Source organism: Laetiporus sulphureus, assembly GCF_001632365.1.
Source record: "Laetiporus sulphureus 93-53 unplaced genomic scaffold LAESUscaffold_11, whole genome shotgun sequence".
In the NCBI taxonomy this organism is placed as follows: domain Eukaryota; kingdom Fungi; phylum Basidiomycota; class Agaricomycetes; order Polyporales; family Laetiporaceae; genus Laetiporus; species Laetiporus sulphureus.
Genome location: NW_024468520.1, coordinates 535,875 through 554,930, shown reverse-complemented (window position 1 = coordinate 554,930; position 19,056 = coordinate 535,875). Strand labels below are relative to the sequence as shown.

Here is a 19,056-nt window from a genome sequence, read left to right as displayed (position 1 = left end):
GCATTCTAGGCTGTAAATATAGCAAACGGTTATGCTCCTCACACGTCGCCTAATACCGGGATGGCGAGAAAGATTACGATTGATTTTCGTTGGTCACGCAAGCGCGGACGCGTCTCGAACAACAGCAACTGTTGAATCACAGACTCAACCAGGTTCTCCTGTTACCTTGATGAGCCCAAGTTCAATGTCCAGCGTGACGCAAGATCCTGAACTGAACCGTTCCTCTCACCACCTTGTTGTTAAAGAGGGAAATCTAGGTCGGATGAGTGCCCCACGTAGGACAAGGAGTTCCATAGGTGACTATCATGCAATCATGTCTGAACTACGATCACGCAACTCAGATATTCCTTGACTCAGCCTGCCAGAGATGTCGGAAGCTTAAAGCAAAGTGTGTAGTTCTCCTTCCAAGAGACATCAAGTGTGCTCGCTGTGTGCAAGACCTCGCAGGTAAGAATGTTACGATGTTGCCCAGTTTTTGCACTAATAGTCTACTATCGAAGACTGCAATTTTCCAGGTATGTGGAGCAATGTAGTTGGAGTTGCATATTCTTATTTCATATCAGTTATGTCCAAGCGGGGACCACGAAAAGGATATCTGCGCGAGATTGAGAACAGGCTACGTCGAGTAGAGGGTCTTTTAACGCAAATCATGACTTCTCAAGACCCCCACGCGAAGGAATTGATGGTCACGCTCTGGAACGATCCTTCGGCACGTATCGTGCTGAGTGAGGTGGATTCAGGCCCTTTCGTACGTCACGTCGATTGAAAAATTGACCGCGACTTACTACGCTATCGTTGAACAGGGCCATACTGGGAAGCAATTGCCGGAAGCTCGTACAACCAAATCCCAACTTTTAGCTCCGTTCTACATGGAAGAACGCCCTGATAAGGGTTGGAGAGTTGACTTTGAACTGACCGAACGAGCAAACGGTTAGAAATTTCTTTAATCTTGTGTATATCGTAATTCATGAAGCATTATCGATCGCAGACAAGGCTGACATCGCAGCTGCACAGCAACAGGAGAATACTCCACTGCAGTTCACGTCTACATTCTCATCCAACGCACACTTCCTGCTGGCGCCGAAGAAAGCTAGCTCTCTGGGGCGATTGTATTCTCTACATCGGCCTGGGCCCACCGACCGCGAGAGTCGCATCAAGCAGGGTACATCGCCACAAGAATCGGGAGCTCTCATGGAGCGCGTGGATAGCCCCGGAGTGACGCCAAACGAGCAGCTTGCGCGGGCATCATCCGTAACGTCTTCCAAGAAGCGTGCAATTGAGGATCGGAGCGGCAGCGACAACCAGCACCAAACAGCCAAGCGAATCAAGATGACTCACCACACGGACCAGAATTTCGGACATTATTCGTCAAGTGCTTCTCTTGCTGGCAATGGCACGTAGAATATCCCTCACGTTGATGAGTCCCCTGAGCTAATAACACAGGCAGCCATGATGATTGGTGACAGATCGACACCCCTTGCACACCGAGTGTTATTTCCCATAGAAGCTAGAGGGGAATCGGTGCGCATTCACCAGATGTCACAGTAATACATTTTTTTAAACTTGCTGCAGCGCTATGTCGTGAGCAGATCGTACGCGGAAGGGCCTTCTGTTAGATTAGGGTACGTCTGAAACATGGCGATTAGTAGGTCAATTGTGTCACAGTGTGAGATTTCCTGATCACATACCCTGCGAGAGCTCTGTGCGACGTTCACCCGGATAGACGGTCACAAGTGCGAGTAATCCAGCAGTTTAGATACTCGCCGACCGCCTCCCCGCAGACTTGGAATGGAGGACCGTGCCATGACTGAACAATAGGATCCCGAGGACGATGCATGGACTGAGATGCGCCTCCAGTTGGACATCTGACAGCAGCGCTCGGAGAGGTTGATAAAAGCGAAGGCAGAGGACTCTGAAGTCTCAAAGAAGATGGCTTAACCTACGAAGTCTTTCTTCTGCCTGCCCATGTTTATATCTTGTTTCAGGATGCAGAATATGCGACTTATTCGATGGGCATTGCGGTTATTCACGATCTCAGCCAGTTCTTAACCTGCAGAGGAATGCACACGATGCAAGATAAGGGAATAAATTGATTTCAGGAAGCATACTAGTCACCGATGTGTATGTATTCATATCACCTCACTATGAGGGCATATCTTCCATAGTACCAATACATACAAATCGCCGGTGTATACTGCCCAACCATTCCAATCAACTATGTCTCAATCTAAAAATGCTTCACCCACTTGCCGACGAGTTCTTCTGAGAGGGCAGGTGCACTAGCGGTACTTCGAGTGCGGCTTTGCTCATCTTGTCCACGCTGAACTTCACCGGCTCCCGTTTGCTTGCGCTACCAAAGCGGTTGCGGTAATATGGATGCGAAAATCGTGTTCAGCATGCCTCGTCCTCGTAGAAGATTGAACAGAATCTCTCACCAAAAGCTTGATGGCTGGGGTACGCTCGCCGTCTGTATCTGACTGCTCCAAGCGGTCGAGCCACTCAGTGCGATCCATTGCTTCGAACACTACGCCAGATTGCTTCAATCCTGCCAAGACAGTATCCCAGCTGGCTTCCGTGTTAGGATTGATGACGTGTTATACAGCTGCCCTACGTCGTTCGGGCTACGTTACAATTTTAGCGATTACACGACCTGCGACGTTCATCGGGAGCCATTGCAGCTTCTGTATGCCAGACTATTAGTGGCGAGGGATAGCGTACAACGCTGATGCTGCGCGAGTCATCTAGTCGAGGCAGCACTCCTGTTGCCTTCACTGATTTGAACATGAGCGGCCAGGCTTCCGTCTCGTTCCAGACATGACTGTGTCGAGAAGGTTTTATACTACAGTATCGATGCACTTACTTCTCAGTATCGCCGACCAGTTGACCAACTCTGAGAACGCCTATGCTGATTGATGCATCCTGCGCCGCGCGCTCGCATAGCTTCTCTACAACCCATTTGATCCTCCCGTACCCGGTTCCGAGCGCTGTGAATGGCATTGATGGAAAGTTTTCGTTGCAAACAGGATGTGTAGACCCCGCCGAGTAGCAATGGACGAGCTGAAAAGGAAAGATGGTCGCCGGGGCCTCATCGAGCATGGGCATGGGTTGATCAAATTGAGCGTGCCTCCGATGTGCTGCTCATCATACGAGTCGACACTCATCTTGAAGTTCACCGGCCAGGCATTCTGAACGAGTGTATTGCAATGAATCCCCCGTTCTCAATCACATCAAGGCCATTCACGCTTATCACCTCAGTCACCTCGGATAGCAGATTCAAAAATGCGTCAGGCGAAAGGCCAAGTCTGTCCTCATTCACGTTTGCGGCAAGTGATTCGACTTTCGTCCATTCCTCCGACAACAGAGCTAATCGTCGAATAGAAAGAGATTTCTGCAGCCGAGCGAGAGAATCGGCATGCGACTTTGCTCGAGAGAAACAGATGACACGCGAGATAGGTGGCAGTAAGACGAGCTGCTGGAGCATATGTGCGCGAGGGAACCTCCTGTCAACACCTACACAGTACCACTTTGGCTTAACCTCCGAAGACAGATGTAAGTTGTGCACGTACGATGGTCTATCAGACGAGTACCATCTCCTGGCCATTCTGAGATGCTTTCTGTGATAGGTCAAGCCTCGCGCTCCATCTCTCGGTCATAGCGAGCATTGTTGCATGTTGATCTTCATCAGACTTGGCTGCATCTCCGTCAAACCATATGGCAATGATATATTGAGCAAGCCTGAGGTGAAGGACATGAGTCCAAGATTGAAATGGTAAACAATTGCAACTCACTTCTCAACGGATGGGTTCTCGTGTACCACTACGTGAACCTGAAAGGTCAGAATATGCCCCTTAATGCTATCACGATGGTCTCACCGTTCTGTCCAAATGTCCTACCATTCAGTTCCAACTCGTTCTGGCATATGTTACGGATCCGTGTGGCTTGAAGGGGGTCAACGCCGAACGCGAAGAGATCAGCTGTCATTGTTAGCTTGACTGCCCTCAACCTCCGAGCGCTTGAGCAATTGCGTTCGAGATGAAGACTTCCAACGCAGACTTGTTGAGATCAAGCTTAGTCGCACGGGAGCCGTTCTCCAAGCGGTCGTATACTTAGTCTGTATTGCAGGTCCAACTTCGGTCGAGAAGCACGCTGCAGACGACTTGGTGGCGCACCTACTATGTCTTAAAACTTTGCGTAGCACGCTGGCAGGAGGATGGACATCTTTGTGGCTTGCGGAATCTGGACTCGCAAAGTCTATACATGCTCCCCACCAAAATTGTTATCCACAACTTACTGTGGTTCCATAGCTGTGCAAAGCGTAATGTCCTGTATCAGAGGCAGCACAAGTAAATAAATACTTGATCGAAGTACTCCAAGATATATATACCATCTCTGGTAGGATCCTTGAATGTGTCGGAGCCTGAGCATTTGCGTCCTCGATGCCGGGCCAAACCTTCTCCATGAATGTTTTCGCCAAGTCTTTACCGAGCTTTGAGGGAAGAATCAGACACCCAACCTGCAGCCTGCCTTCCCCAAAGGCGATCGCCTCCCCCACATAAGGACTATTGCCACGGATGGAGAGCTCGTTTGGTACTTTGGATTGGCATTCCGTCAATGTTTATCTGACATTAGCGTTCAAAATACTTACCTAAGTTCGTCTTTTCGCCCAGCACCTGTACCAGCATGTCGTCCAGCTGCCAAATGTACTTGTACCAGTTAGAGTGCACAGGATGCCGCAAGAAGAAATCGTTCGTCGCGTACGATCCGTCAGGGCGGTGCGATTGGATCTTCGCAGGCAAGCCATCTTCGACAACGGACTCGAACGTGTTTGAACCGCGGTCCTCCATCACCAAGTAATCCGCTATAGGCCCCTGTAGCCTCAGCCAGTTCCATGCCTTGTCATTCTTGAAATCGCGTGTCGATCTGATTAGAGAGCCTGTCTGAATGCTCTTGAGATGTGGTCCAAACGTACGGAAGACGACGCCTTACCTCAGCCGTGCCATATATAACGTTTATATTGGCTCCCTGCGGTCAGTCGATCACCCAAGTCGTCCTAACAGCATGGAATTATGCTTAGATTTCACAAAACGTTATATAGAGAGCTTACGGGCACGGGAGCCCGGAAAAGTGATGCTTTCGAAGGCCGCAAGAGCATTCACTCCTGCTTCTGTCTCTCCAAGGAGCTGCAAAGAGTTGAGCATTAATCGCACTTCCAGCATAATGTTCTATACCTTGATGACGTAGTGAACAGCAAAGAAAAGCGGACATGGAACTGTGATTGCCTTTATGACCTTGCATGTATTCGCGGACGTCAACGGACGTCAATGGCAGATGAAGCGGCATGAGAACAAAGGGAACACCGGATTAATAGAAACGAAATCTGAGGTAACAAAGGTGAATTTTCAAACGATGGTCTGGAGGAGTGCATGCGCACACGTTGTAATGACCAAAGCCGTGGAAGACGGGAAGAGCACTGAATACGGTCTTCCTCACAAAGCCAGCAACATCTGCTATCATCACTAGATGCGTGACTTAGAGGGCTTGGGAAACCAGTCTAAGTAAGGACACAAGCCCTACCGTCAGCTGTCAAGTGTAACAACTAGTATAACGCACAACAACGCACTGATCCAGATGAACGCAGAATTACTGCAACTCGATCTTGTTCGTCTCTTGCTTGCAGCACCGCAGAAAACGACTTGATGCTGGCTCTCTCTGCGCCGTGCGGTCCCCACAGAGGAAACCGTTTATCCGGTACGATTTTCACGTTATGACCCTGCCCTACCAATATCTTCCGCGCCTCATGTGCTTTATTTACAAACTTCGACCCGTATATGAGGTGCGTTGAGTGTGTAATCTTTGCATAGGTGAGCGACTGCAGGAACTGAATTGTTGACGGAGAACAGCAGCGGGCTAAGCCCCAGCTTCGCAAGGGCAATCTCCAGGAGCGATTCATCAATCACGGTAGACGTCAAAACTGCAATCGTTCGCGGTGGAGGTAATCCATTCTCTCCGAGAGGTGGTAGCAGCCCGACAGTAGCGTAGTGAGCGCACAGTCGATTGACTGCACATTGGACCTGCAAGTAGCTGCAATTTGCACATCCGTTGTAGCCTCAGGCTGCAAAGTTGTGGAAGTCTCCGCTCACGTCAATGCTCTCAGAAAGCGTCCTGGCTCGTCTATTCCAGTGTAGATGGCGACATCATTAGGCTGATCGCCTTTAACGCTTATTAGCGTGGTAGGGCCCCCTACATGGACCTGGATGACGTACGTGCTCGGATAGCTACGAGTTCGGTGAGTGACGTCGTGACAAATGTAAAAGCAGGTATCATGTTGAGATCCCTAGTAGCGCAGAAGGAGCAACGAGCGCCGCTTTCGATACAGGTAATATAAGCGTAGATGATGCAGAGATCCTAGATAGGACGGGAACTCGGCTCGGACAATGTATTGCGTTCTCGGGTCACTCCATCGATCATGGGACTATAGGGCATTGCAGACAAATCCATGAACGGTGACCCAACGGAACATAGCTCTCCGCACAGTGCCTCTCCGCTTCACGTTCTCGACTCAGATGTCTATGGTGTCATGATGTCGCTCTCCTTTGCCCGACGGTTCGCCTGCGCTAGAAGCAACTGACAACCTGGCGTGATAGGGGTATTGCGGCATGCACTGTGAAAGAGGAACGTACGGGTCATTCGGGCCGGCAGCGATTCTGTACGATGTCCAATCAGAAATTCCAGAGTCAAAACATCCAGTATGACCGTACAACAGCGGCGAAATTGTGGCATAGGGTACCGCATGAGATTCGTTAGCCCTGTGAGCGGAACCGTGAGGAGGTGGACAACCCATGCATTGCAGGATAGATGAACAGCGAGCAGGACACAAAGCCAGAGACTATGCAATATGCGACGTCCATTGAGCATGAACTATTTTGAAATACACGATCCGGTGTAAGCACACTACACTCGTGAGAGGGCCTCCTTGCTTACCTGGTCATATGGTAATCTCTATTCCGTTCTCCAATAAACACTTGATAGCTCCTGCTGTAGGACGCAGTTCAGGCGAGTTGATATTTGGAGGGGATTTCTTGACGAGACCAGTGTTTGGACTACTCCCACTTTGTCATAGCTATTTATTTCCGCGCAGCGGCGCCCTGCACGGCATCAAAAAGATTCCATATGCAGATGACGACTCGGTGCACAAGTCCAGGATCGGGTTCTAAAGGGGGTGTCTCAATAACATCTTCGTTACGGTGGTCCGCCACGGTGACAACGGAGGGATCAATGAGCTGGCCTAAGATGGGGAGCACCCGGTGTCGTTCGTGCTGCAATTCGATAAGGGTCTGGCATGCATCGGGAGAGGAGGTTAGAATAGTGATGGTGCAGGACGCCGCGAGCCGTGTCTGCAGGTCATCAACGTCGCACAGTGCAACGAGCACCTGCAACTTCGACTTTGAAGCCGAAAACTTCTCGCCACCATACTTATTGTAAACTTCCTCACAGCCGCCTACCAAATTGCATATAAGTTCCGTAGCGGTTCAACGAATCAGAGTATGTTCCTTCAACATGAGCAGCTCCACTTTGTTCAACACGCCCTCCATGCGGGCAATCCGGGTGGCAACTTTCCCGCTTTGTGAAGCCAAGTTTGTCAAGGCCATGAAGGCCTCGAAATGTTGGAGCATGTTGGAACTGGGATGCATGAGCATGATAAAGAACGGACGAATGGCATCGTAAAGAGCTCCCTCGTTTCGACCGAAAACTTGGACAGGAGAAGAAGTGATTGCCAGCTTTGCGAGAGCTTGCATTGGCTCAATGTTTGACACGTCCAGCTGCGACATCTGCCACGTTGTCGACTTCGAGGATGGGACTGACAAGACTTCTTGGATTATAAGCACCAATTCTTTCGCCCCGCCTGCCTGCAATACCTTGCCGCGATTCTCGTGGTCCTCAACCAGACTAAGGAGGCTCTTTGCCACTGCAAGCCTGACAGCACGGCTCTCTGTGGCACGTACAGCTGCAGTGAGAGCATCAAGAACGCCCGCTTCTACGAGCTTGCGTCCTCGCATCCGTACATGGTCACCATCGTCCAGAGGATTGACTGCCTCGGAGGCTTTGGAGGAAGAGCCTGGGACGTTCGCCATACGTCGCAATCTTGTCATCTGGTCTCCTCTTCCATGAGACGTGGTCGGTAGCAGCAGAGGGCAGAGGTTTAAGATAATTATAACCATGCCGTACAGAGGGGATCTCGCGGTATCCTCGGTGGGAGAGCCGTGCATGACGAGGCCTTTCCGACGAGGCACTAGCGAGAAAAGCTGTTTCAAGAAGGAAGGATCGTCTGCTACCTGCTCCTTGACGGCGGGGTCGGGGCTCATGTATGCGAGACCTTCTATGGCATCTGCAAGAGAGGAGGTTTCTGTGCCGTCAACCACAAGTCCCTTCATCAACTTCACAAGCTCCTCCTCGACCACTGCGGGTGTCTCTCCCCGGTCACCTGCAATCTCTGTGGCATCGGCACTAGCTCCCCACGAAAGTTTGACAAGGGCAACGGCCGCAGCTGCACGGAGGATGCTGTCGGCGGTCTGACGCGATTTCGCAGACAGCCATTGCAGATGCTGTGATGAGATGACGGCTCAGCACGACTTGTGTCCACTGGCTTGCACGAGCAATTGAGCGACACCACGAGAGATCTGGGGCGATTTCGAGAGTAGGTCCAATGCATCCACGACAGAATCAAGCACCCCATCTTCCTGAATATGTCTGCTGCTACTTGCCAATCAACCTCGAAGAGAGCAGCAAGGAATGATAGGCTTGCAAGGATTTCTGTCTCCGCGGTGTCTGGGAGTTGCGATACTATTGGAGGGCCGAATATCCTTTGCATGGCATGTGTTGCAGCATCTTGCTGCTTCGTAGAGAACGCCTTCGATGGATGTCGAAACTTTTAACAGACAGCAGAAAGTGTAATATAGGCTTTCGACTGCAGAGACAGTGCGCTAGACGGCAAGAAAGAGCTGACCAGACAAGATAGCTCGTCTGGGAGGAGTGTCGTTGGTGCGTCAGTTTGTGGCCTCTTCAAAATGGCGTCCAACTGTTCTTCGAGGGACCCCGACATCGTCGCAGAGGATAATGATGTAGACAGCTGCGGCGTTGATAGACACGATTCCAAGCAGCTCCGAGGATGCTGAGCGCCGAGCGCTGAGCGTCACCCGTTCACAAGGTCGAGCCCGTCGAGACGAGCTGCGCGAGCCCCACGTCAGTTCGCGAGCGTCGATCGAGCCTGCAAATTCATATCAAATTCATATCAATTTCGATCTTGTCCGAGTCCGTTGTGCATCCGAATGCGCCTTGGCGAAGGGTCTTCTCGCACAACTGCTGTTGACACCACAAGGGAAGATACCATTCAAGCCGGCTGCACATTGTTGCGCGCTCAGATTGCCGAGCGGGGATGTGAAAACTAGAGAAAGACTCATGCGCCCATACTTCAGATCATGGACGAAACCATCCACTGACTTTACCACAGCACCGCGAACTTGGGAAGTTTGGGTCTTTCTATGCTAACGAATTGATCGGGTAACCGTTTGGATTGACATACGAGATTGTCGACAAGAGAGTCAAAGCCGTACCTCCTCGCACTTTGCAGGAAGTAGATAGGAATCCTCTATCTGTCTATGGCTCATCGTTGAAGGGGTTGTTACAGAGGATACGGATGCGACAAATAAGTCTATAAATGACGGCCAGTTTGTCCAACCTCTAGCCTGCGAAGAGATCGAGGACCTCAAAAGGGCTGGTCTGTATGTCTCAAAACGTGACATCTGTCCATGCTTCATCGTTAAAGGGATTGTTACAGATGATACGGATGCGAGAAATTAGTCTATAATAAGACAGAATACAGTAAGGAGAAATATAAAAAGCGGAAGGAGGCGAAGTGAGCATGCATTTTGGGATTGTTCATTTGTCCATGAGCTCACTGGACATTGTTTATCCAGATATTCCGAATCATTCACCGTTTTGGATCCTACGATATTCAACGTCTGCGAGTATCGATTCAACAAGGACCAAAATAGGTTGCGCAATGTCCGCTCAGACGCATTGTCCCAGATGCTCAATATGGCAAATATACGTCCGGGAGGGAGGTACTTGGCCGTGGACGCCGTATACGGAATCGATCCCCTCTGGCACCCCACAGGCTAGTTCAGTCGGTGAAGAGCGTAGCTGTGTCTTCCTCGCTTCGATCACATGTGGAAAGGGGAGGCGCGAAGTGAAGTCGTCAGGGAATACGGAACCTGCTTATGGTGACCCGGCGTCCCGAGCCAGAGTCGCCGCGGTCATCACTGCCCACCGCATCACCCAGAATATATGCGACAGTTACGATCTATGGAGGAGAACGAAGGGGGAAGGGGGTACACACTGACATGCAGAGCGTCTAAACAAAACCACACGCGGAAAAGTGCCTTGATCATGTGACTGCCCTCGTCGGGCCTTGCCAGCATTAACAGAATAGAGTAGCGGCGCATTTGCCACAACACCATACCTCCGTTCACCTCTAGCAAGTTATGCAATGCCCCTCTTGCTCGATGATCGATTGATCTCCCATAGACATCTCATCCATTGCAGGTCCGACGAGCATCTGCTCATTCAACGCGCCGTCATGAAAGCATGAAACTGAACGTACCCGACCTCCGAGTTGCCTAAGCCCATCGCTGAGATCCACGGCGATGGCATGAGCGTATGGCGTGCGCATGCTATGCTCCTTCGAGATCGTATCCCTATTCATCGCGTCCTCCGCCATGATAGCGTCACACTTCATGTTGAGCTCCGGGGCAATTCCCCAGCCATCGCTTCTGAATGCCTCATATGCGACTCCGCGCTTCGGCAACATGATCTCGGTGCTCTTCCAGGCCTTACACCGATTCGGCCCTGAAGCACCGTGCTCTTCCATAACTTGTGCTGATTCAGCCCACCTGAAGCACCGTGCTCGAAAACTTGGACAGCAGGTAGTTAATGCGATGCGATGCGCGGTGATCAGAGCCCGCAATGGGGTCCTCCTGCTTGGATTCGACACTGCCTGCGGATGCCATTGGAGCAGCGAGTTAGCAGGGACGGAGCCATCCTTTCATCCATGGTGGAAGGCCTGCAAGTTCGACAGTGATGGCGCCCCTCACTGTACAGCTAAAGAGCGACCGAATGATCGGACAGGCCTGGCATAGGTAAGTCGAGCATGAATTGTCTGTTTGCCGAAAATGTCGGTTTCATGGAAAGCGGACGCGGTCATCTTAAGAACACAAAGATATGCAGCAACGCGATTTCGGCGATGACTGTCGAGTGCTTACATGCTACAGAGCCTTAGTTTGTACCCATCCAGTATATATTGCACTATAGAAATGATGGAACAACAACAGAGCATTCCGTTGTGGCACCGGATTTCCATTGTCATTATACATCAACAATGTTCCCGTGCTCGTGCTCTGTGGCCCCGGGGGGGGGGGTCTTCCTGATGCGATGCATCCGGTGTGATAGTTGCGGGAGTCGTACAATGCATTGACGGTGAGTGGGCCACTGCTTGATTTACAAGCTGACGATGTGAGCTCCAGGAGCGAACATAAACGAGAGAGAGAAAGCAGTCAGTTGATCTCGTGTTAGCTGCGGAATCAAGTTCGAGGTTCCGAAGAACCTGAGTCTTGGATCGATGATCAAGCATATGTGAGACAAGGTTCTCTTGATGCCATGGAAACAGACGGATGCCTAACTGTTGAATCACGTAGTCAAGATTGTCTGTGTGTATATGATTGGATCATGTTCCATAATGTCGCCAGCATTTTTCAAAGATCATGGTACCAAGAGTCATGATAAGCTAAAAAGCTTGTATCAAAGCTACTATTAAATCATGTTCCGAGATGTTCTGACTCAGTGTTTCCGGATCATAGTACTACCCCAGTGAGAATGTTGACTGTTGGTAAAGCGTGCGTGCATCTCGTTCTCTCGATGACGGGGAGAGACAGATGTTGAGCCTTGAAAGCTCGACATGTGACAAAGCGCGTGTTCACATTATTCTCTCGGTGTTCTAGTTGTTCTCGTGAAACTTTCAGATCTCAAAATATTTAGTCAAGAGGTGTGTAGATACAGCTACAGGAATGCGCGACTGCAAAAAGTCTGCGCGCTTGTGATGGTGCCGGTATCGGGGGTCCCTCTGCGATGTTCACCGTGACAGCGTCACATGGAGCGTCAAACTAGTCGGTCGAAGATCGACTTCAGTAATCCTCAAAGTAGATTGTACCTGGCAATGTGCTGCAGTGCTGTATATTGTGAGTGATGATCAATATTATGGGCCCATTGTTCATTCAGAATACATGGAACCCAGAGTCTGTAACAATATCCAGCCTTGTGCATTGCCCCCTCTCCCAGCTGCCTAACACCTGCCCAGGCACACTTTGAGGACCTCCGGCCCACCTAATCATCCTCCTCAACATCTCCATAGTAAAACATACCCACATGGTCATGCTTCGCTGCTGCAACGGCCTCCTGCATGGACTTGACCACGGCGGGATACGCTGCAAGGTACTTGCATCCCTTCTTGTCGACTGTTGCGAGGCCCTCGCGGAGCAGGTCCGCGTTGATCGATGTCTCTGGTGACTGAGACTGAGCCGGATCGAACAGACGCAGGTGCAACAAGGGCCCCTCCCGATAATCGACGTTCGCGACCAGTTTCCGGCCCTCGCACAGTACGCGGAAACGCTCCACTGCCTCGGTATAATGCTCGTTCTTCGGGTCGACGAGCTTGATGAAGCTGCGAAGGTACGTACATCAGATCCAAGGTGTACGGTGTTAGTATGGTGGATATCTACACACCTCAGGTGCGCATCGTGTGCTTGCCCGGGGAGCGATCGGAACTGGGAGTCGAGCGGGCGGATGTGGTTACTTTCATGTGACAAAATGACCGTTAGGAATATTTGAGAAAGGACAGTTCACAGGGCATCAGGGTGTCCAAGGCAAAGACACCGGTTCAGAGGGACACTCATCTTAACGTACCTCAGCTTGTTACGGAGCAATCACGGCCAGATATGATCATCATCCGTGTTGGTTTAACCAGTTATATTCTGACCACTTCTACCTGCTGCTGACATTCCTGCCTCGCCGACCATGCCTATATCCCTCTTCTCCACCTAGTGGTCCACCCACTGCGTCGCGTCACCCCCAAGGCTGCATTAACCAGTACAACATGAAGTCAGAGGCCCATCTTCGATTTCATACTTTTGGTATCAAAATATGAACATCTGGCAGGCTGTCCGATACTTTGTGCGCAGTCTCTGCTATCACGTTGTACATGCTGCCAGTTATGAGTGTTAGCGTTGCCTATCAGATAAGCAAGACCACAGTCTATAGTCGAAAACACGTCTAATCGAGAACGTCAAATCCATTACATACCTGTGAGTTGGACACTCTGTTTATCTGGATTCATGCCGTATTATGATCGAAATTGGACCTGTAATATCAGGGCAGAATCGTTAATTTGCGACAAATCGATTGATCTCGCATGTTACTTACCTTGCACCCTAAAACGAAGTCTGGCACATTGACGGCTGCCCGAGCCATACTCCTCGCATTCACGTAGCTGTTATAAATTGTGAATCAGACTATATTCGAATAAGCGAAACTGAACTCATAGCTTACCGTATACATCAAACAATCTGTTTTTTTTGGACACTCGTTCGCTTGTTCCTGGTTCATCCGGTGGTTCTGGTGTGAGCTTAGCAAAATGTGGCAATCTGGCTTGATGACATCTGATGACCGTACTTCGGAGCCTGGATAGTGTCCAATCTGACTGTTGCCGGCACCAAAGGAAAACGCCACTCGTGTCCGTGCTATGGCTTTGTGTGGCATGTCAGTTGGCATTCAATGAGTTGCTGTCAGAAGATCACTCATGCATAACACTACGCTTGCTGTGTGAGAAGACATTCTTCATAGGATGACCCTAATGGCAAGATTTAGTCATGGGTGACTGTAATAACCCAGTATCGACCTGCTCACCTTAACCGTAATTCAGAATGGCAGCCCCTCATTTAGTCTAGGCTTCACCGGCATGGCAGAGACTGTCAAACACATGAGAGAAAAATGTCTGACATCATACCACAGGGTATCGAGCACGTGACATTATTTGACTCTGCAAAATGTCGGTGGACGTGGTCTTCCATAATGTTGACTTAGCACCGTGTTGCGCTCGGACCTTATGTTAGGCCTCTACCCTCATGAGTGATTAGCATGCTAATGACTCAAAGGTTTTAAAAGATATCTTGTGCTTTCGCAAGCTGGCGGTCAGAAAAATGAACACATGCACATAACCGGTGAGTGATCATTGTTGATGCTGAGCTTCGGACGTCTGTCGGGTAATGTCAAGCAAGCCATGTCGAGAGAAAGGCAGATAAGGCAGATAAAATAGCTTCATACTGAAGAAGGATGGTAAGCGGCCAGGCAGGCAGTTATGAGAAACGGTCACGGCAGGCAGAGGAACACTGAGCCTGGGGAAGTCCCACACGCAGCGAACCTGACGGTTATATCAAGGAAGGATGCTGCCGCAGCCTGTGCCGCACTCTTCACGTTGCACGGCATGACCAGGACCCCAAAAGACCACAGTGAGATCATCAGAAGATCACGATTGCATCGATGTGGCCAGGCGCAATATCTCATGGATTTCTTGATCGCCGACGTGTGTGTGCTGTTTAATTGGCCTCCAAAGACCTTGTCGTCGTGCAGAGTGCACGTCGCGCTGCAAAGGTACGGTCACATTTACGGATGAAAGGTAAGCGCGATGTGCGTGCAGTCTGCGATGCCACCTTTGAGTTGCTGGGGCTTTGGTGGGGACGACTTTGGAATACTGATGTCTTATGCTCTGCAGAAAATATGTATATATCTGTGCCCCCCGGAACCACCTTGTGCGGCTTCACGCATTCGCAACGGCGATAAAATGCTACTATCTGCTTCTCGCCTCGTTCCAGCCCCAGCTCCTCATGTCTGCACCGTCAGCACTGTCCAAATCTCACTGGCCGTTATTCCTCCATGCCGGGTATGCTATCCACATGAGCGGCGTGACTGTTTGCTTGTTCTCCCCCTCCCCCTCAACATGCCAGTGTGGGCTTTGACTGCACGTTTGAGAGAACCGTTAGCACTCACGCTAAGCACGAAGCACTGTCAATGTCCGTGATTCGATGAGTCATGATGGAACCTCATGCGCAGATCATGCAGGCTTACCCAGAAGGCGAATACATTTGTCGAGGGTTCTAGCGAAGAAGCCTGTGCACGGCACGCTTATGCAATGGCCTGGATGCTCACGAAGGGCCGCAGCGTAATTTCATGAAAGCGAGAGATAATGGGGCTCTCCGTGATGTGCATATTGAGGCGGTGCGCACTGCGAGTCGCCTTGTCCATCAGAGAATGAGTTGACATTTTGCTGCATTTTACAGACTTACAGTAGATAATGGCCTGAGGACGCCTGGGGATACGGTGAACTGGTGTCTCTGCAGAAGCACGCCATGCGGCGTCTCGATGCATCAGTTCTCATCACATTGCGACATCTTTGACACATTAAGGCCGAGTGTCGGATGCGGGAAGGCTCACCGCAGAGCCTGCGCCCAACAAAGGTTTTTTTGCTCCTTGAGCAGTCTTTCGCCTTTCAGTCAGGTCTGTGCCTCGTACGCAGCTGCATAGGTAGGTCAGGCCTGCTTGAGGACTTCAACAAGAAGGTGCCCACCGCTCATATAAAGACCGCAAAGACACTTCTCAGGCATTCCGATCTTCGCCGTCTGCATTCTCGAATCATCACCCTTACGCGGCTTCATTTCCACCAGGCTCTTCAAGAAATTACGCGACCCGCAATTCACATGGGGGATCACGAGGCTGCACGCCTCGCCTCGCCTCCGTGTGTCTGGTACCCTGCGCTGTCATTCTGCGTATGCGATAACCACACTCTTCGCTTCGTCTCCAGATGCCGGCCTGCGTTATGTGAACTGGAACTGAGGATATGTCGATTCTTCATGCTTTACGCAGCGCGCAGGCAGGCTAATCTGCCATCACATGCGGAGCAGGTCCCGACCCATCATCTGGCCGGGCACTTCGCTCACGGTCTCTTCTGTGAGCATACTGGACCGCACCGCATGCCAAACGCGTCGCTCGCAGCAGGCTGCTTACTCACGAGAACCATACGTCGGCCTTCTCTATTCGCCAGCCATAGCAGTCAGTAAGCGATCGTCTCGCATGACTTGAATATTATGCTCACAGCGCGACGCTCTCCCACGCAGATGCTCTTCGACCTCACCGTTGCGCACGCGATTCGCCCAGTGATGTCCTCGGCTGCTCGTGGAGATCGCTCCCGGTGCACAAGCTCATAGTACGCGCCGTCAGTTGTCTTCCTAGGCTCACATCGCGTTGGTGGTAGGCGATTGGAGGCCAGGATGGACGAGGATGATGGATGTTCATATTAGCAATAGCAGTAGCTGTTCTCGTAGTATACACAGTCGATCACGTTCAGGACGAACCATGGCCGGTGTGCGTGTTTATCTTGGTCTGCACCACCTGCGGCAATGGTAACCGTAGCGACGAGCACGCAAAAGGGCGGTCGTTTGCACTGTGCGTGCATTGCACGAGACGGCGACACGAGCGACCATGCGACGCGTGGTGCTGGCCGTCTATGAGGCGAAGCGGTGCGGCGTGACCACGAATCTGGAGGGAGCATGGACAAAACACTCACCGTCTGGCATAGCTCGCGTAGATGTGCTCTCATCCCGCTCACTGACGCGATTGAGTCTGACTTGATGGGAGTTTCATGCCATCAGCACCGGCGAAGAACGGAGCGAGGTTGTGGACGCCTCGAGTGATCTGGCGTGGGCGATCTGATAGCGCGACGGTATTAGCGAGAGCACAGAGGTGAGCGCACGAATGGGTTGCCAGTCAGGATGGGCTGAGAGAGTACAGCGAGGCAGGAGAGGACGGAGGGCGAGGAGCGAGATGCGAGACATTGTGAGCGTGAACGAGCGAATGAAAGGGCGCTGGTGGTCGATAGCGACAGGGTGATGATGGAGGCAAGCAGGGTAGACGGTCGTCGCACTGCGCAATAGGCGAACAGGGACTGTGTTGTATGAGCACGAAGAGAAACTCACAGAGTGGACTGCGGGCGAGATCCGAGCACAGCGAGGGGCATCACAGAGAGAGCGTGGCGAGCGTTCAAGTCAATCTCGGATGACATCAGCACGCGCTCACGCAGTCGTTCGCGTGGCAAGGAGAAGGCTCGCCTGCTTAGGCCTCACCTTTCTTTCCACAAGGTTTCCTCAAGGTTGGCATCAGTACGCACTTACACAGTCTCCAATCGCGTAGTCTGCAACATTACTCTCGCAGCTTCATCCGGCCGACATCGCAATCATAGCTGCAAAGATTCCTATTGTGAGAAAGACGTGGAGATTTGTGGATCTCCTTCTACGACACCTTGTCATTTTCCGAGTTGCTCAGTTGTCATAGGGTCTTTGGCGTAAATTAACGCCCAGGAAAGGCGCGAAACGGGCCATTTCCAAGCCAAAACTACTCACTAGATGGGAAAAGAGCTTCACTCTTAGTGCCTTTCCTGCAATGACAATCGCTTTGCTGTAAACACAATGTCTAGCGCCCTCAATCCGATCCGTTTCGTCCTCTTCGACGCGCTGCACACCCTTCTCACCCCGCGCCTCCCGGTCTACGTCCAATACTCCCAAAGCTTTGAGCCCTACCTCGGCACGCTCGACCCTGTCGCGCTCAAACGCGCCTTCAAGCTCGGTACGCGCGAGCTTGCGTTGCGGTCCGCTGGAGCTAACATGTGGGACTCGGGCGCGGGCAGCTCTGAAGCAGGTGCAAGCAGAGAAGCCCGCGTATAGCCACCAGCACGGCTCCGAAGGCTGGTGGGGCGAGGTCATCCGCCGCACTGCCGTTGGCGCGGGCGCGGATCCTGCGGGTACGTGTATATTACTGCCCATCCATCATTGCCCGTCGCACTCAAACGGACGATATCACGTCTCCTTCCTGATGTTGCCCTTCTCCCGGCTGAAACGCCGATGATCCTATTTCGGGGATTTCGCTCGCGCCGTACAGCCGTCGACCGCTCGCTCGCAGAGATTGTCCGGCGCCTCCTCCTCCGCTTCTCGTCCCGCGAGGGTTACAAGCTTTTTGATGATGCGCTTCCTGCACGTACGTATCTTTCCATCTTTGCGTGCGCTCGATCGTAGACCTCCCGCCCTCGTCCAACCGAGTATGCAGAAGCAGTGGGGGCTCGGATGGACGCATATAAGCCTCGTTCACGCATCTACAACAAGCCAGGCTGGGAATGCCACACGGCCTACACTATTTCCGCGCTGACTTTCTCCAGGATTCCATGACAATTGAAGAGGAGGCCTGAGCCGATTTCGGGGGGAAAAGGTCCTCAGGAAGCGGGGTCAGAACTGGCCTCATTCGGGTGTTATTCCTCCTCGGCGACAGCTATTCCTGGACCACCATCTGGGCATTTGTCCCAGGATTCTAAATCCGGACGTTATGGCTGGGCTTTGAAAAAGATGTACCGAGAATATCGTTGGATATTCAGACTCGGTCGGATTGATCTAGGAATAGTGCCCTTGCACATGGGGCCACATCCCAGCGTCAGGACGTTTGATAGAAATCCGTGCTCAGGCCTGTGCTGATCTGATCCGGACATTTTGGGTCAGGTTATACTGGACGATAATCTCCGATTTTAGGAAATTTGGATCAGGCCTCCACCTTGGGGGCCTTTTTCTCCTCATCTGATCAGTATGGTTAGCAAAGCCACTGCTACTGTTCTGCTCCGAGTGGATGAATTAAGCCAGCTTTTGCTTCCTGTCACCCTTCTTGCGCAGCCCACCCCACCACGCATTGCTTCTGTGACTCTGCTCTTCTCGATCTTCATGTCCGCCGCTAACGCCACCCCACCTGACAAGTGCAGCATCTCCGCGCAGTGGACATCCGCACGGGCATCGTGAGCAACTCCGACGCACGCATGCGTGAGTCCCTCGCTCGACCCATCGCCCGTCCACCAACCCACCT

The 19,056-nt window shown here is 51.5% G+C and overlaps 4 protein-coding genes across 4 annotated transcripts in view; 1 reads left to right on the top strand and 3 right to left on the bottom strand.

Moving 5' to 3' along the window:
• Nucleotides 1-305: 305 nt before the first annotated feature.
• LAESUDRAFT_712962 (uncharacterized protein) lies at nt 306-2,049 on the top strand (the record flags this gene model as incomplete). The annotated part of the gene is made up of 7 exons (XM_040906926.1): nt 306-447; nt 516-748; nt 804-930; nt 989-1,397; nt 1,467-1,521; nt 1,573-1,622; nt 1,986-2,049. 7 exons carry the CDS (start codon nt 306-308, stop codon nt 2,047-2,049), a joined length of 1,080 nt encoding a protein of 359 aa, XP_040766204.1.
• A 278-nt stretch (nt 2,050-2,327) lies between these two features.
• On the bottom strand, nt 2,328-6,324 carry LAESUDRAFT_735996 (uncharacterized protein; the record flags this gene model as incomplete). Its single annotated transcript, XM_040910648.1, is given in 21 exon segments — nt 2,328-2,569; nt 2,658-2,818; nt 2,861-3,057; nt 3,156-3,185; nt 3,242-3,472; nt 3,588-3,735; nt 3,789-3,816; nt 3,873-3,974; nt 4,004-4,039; nt 4,107-4,156; nt 4,187-4,236; nt 4,292-4,323; nt 4,369-4,590; nt 4,646-4,937; nt 4,987-5,018; nt 5,105-5,180; nt 5,229-5,288; nt 5,434-5,528; nt 5,611-5,851; nt 5,871-6,081; nt 6,251-6,324. 21 exon segments carry the CDS (start codon nt 6,322-6,324, stop codon nt 2,328-2,330), a joined length of 2,610 nt encoding a protein of 869 aa, XP_040766203.1.
• Nucleotides 6,325-7,124: 800 nt separating this feature from the next.
• LAESUDRAFT_735995 (uncharacterized protein) lies at nt 7,125-9,100 on the bottom strand (the record flags this gene model as incomplete). The annotated part of the gene is made up of 6 exons (XM_040910647.1): nt 7,125-7,498; nt 7,535-7,829; nt 7,869-8,620; nt 8,642-8,738; nt 8,759-8,908; nt 8,939-9,100. The coding sequence occupies 6 exons, from the start codon at nt 9,098-9,100 to the stop codon at nt 7,125-7,127; spliced, it is 1,830 nt and encodes a 609-aa protein (XP_040766202.1).
• Nucleotides 9,101-12,243: 3,143 nt separating this feature from the next.
• LAESUDRAFT_723985 (transcription factor) overlaps nt 12,244-19,056 on the bottom strand; it is an 11,551-nt gene continuing 4,738 nt past the window's right edge. The window contains exon 18 of the mRNA XM_040908516.1: nt 12,244-12,772. Coding sequence (XP_040766201.1) covers nt 12,436-12,772 — 337 coding nt within the window. The 3' untranslated portion in view covers nt 12,244-12,435. The remainder of the gene's footprint in view (nt 12,773-19,056) is intronic.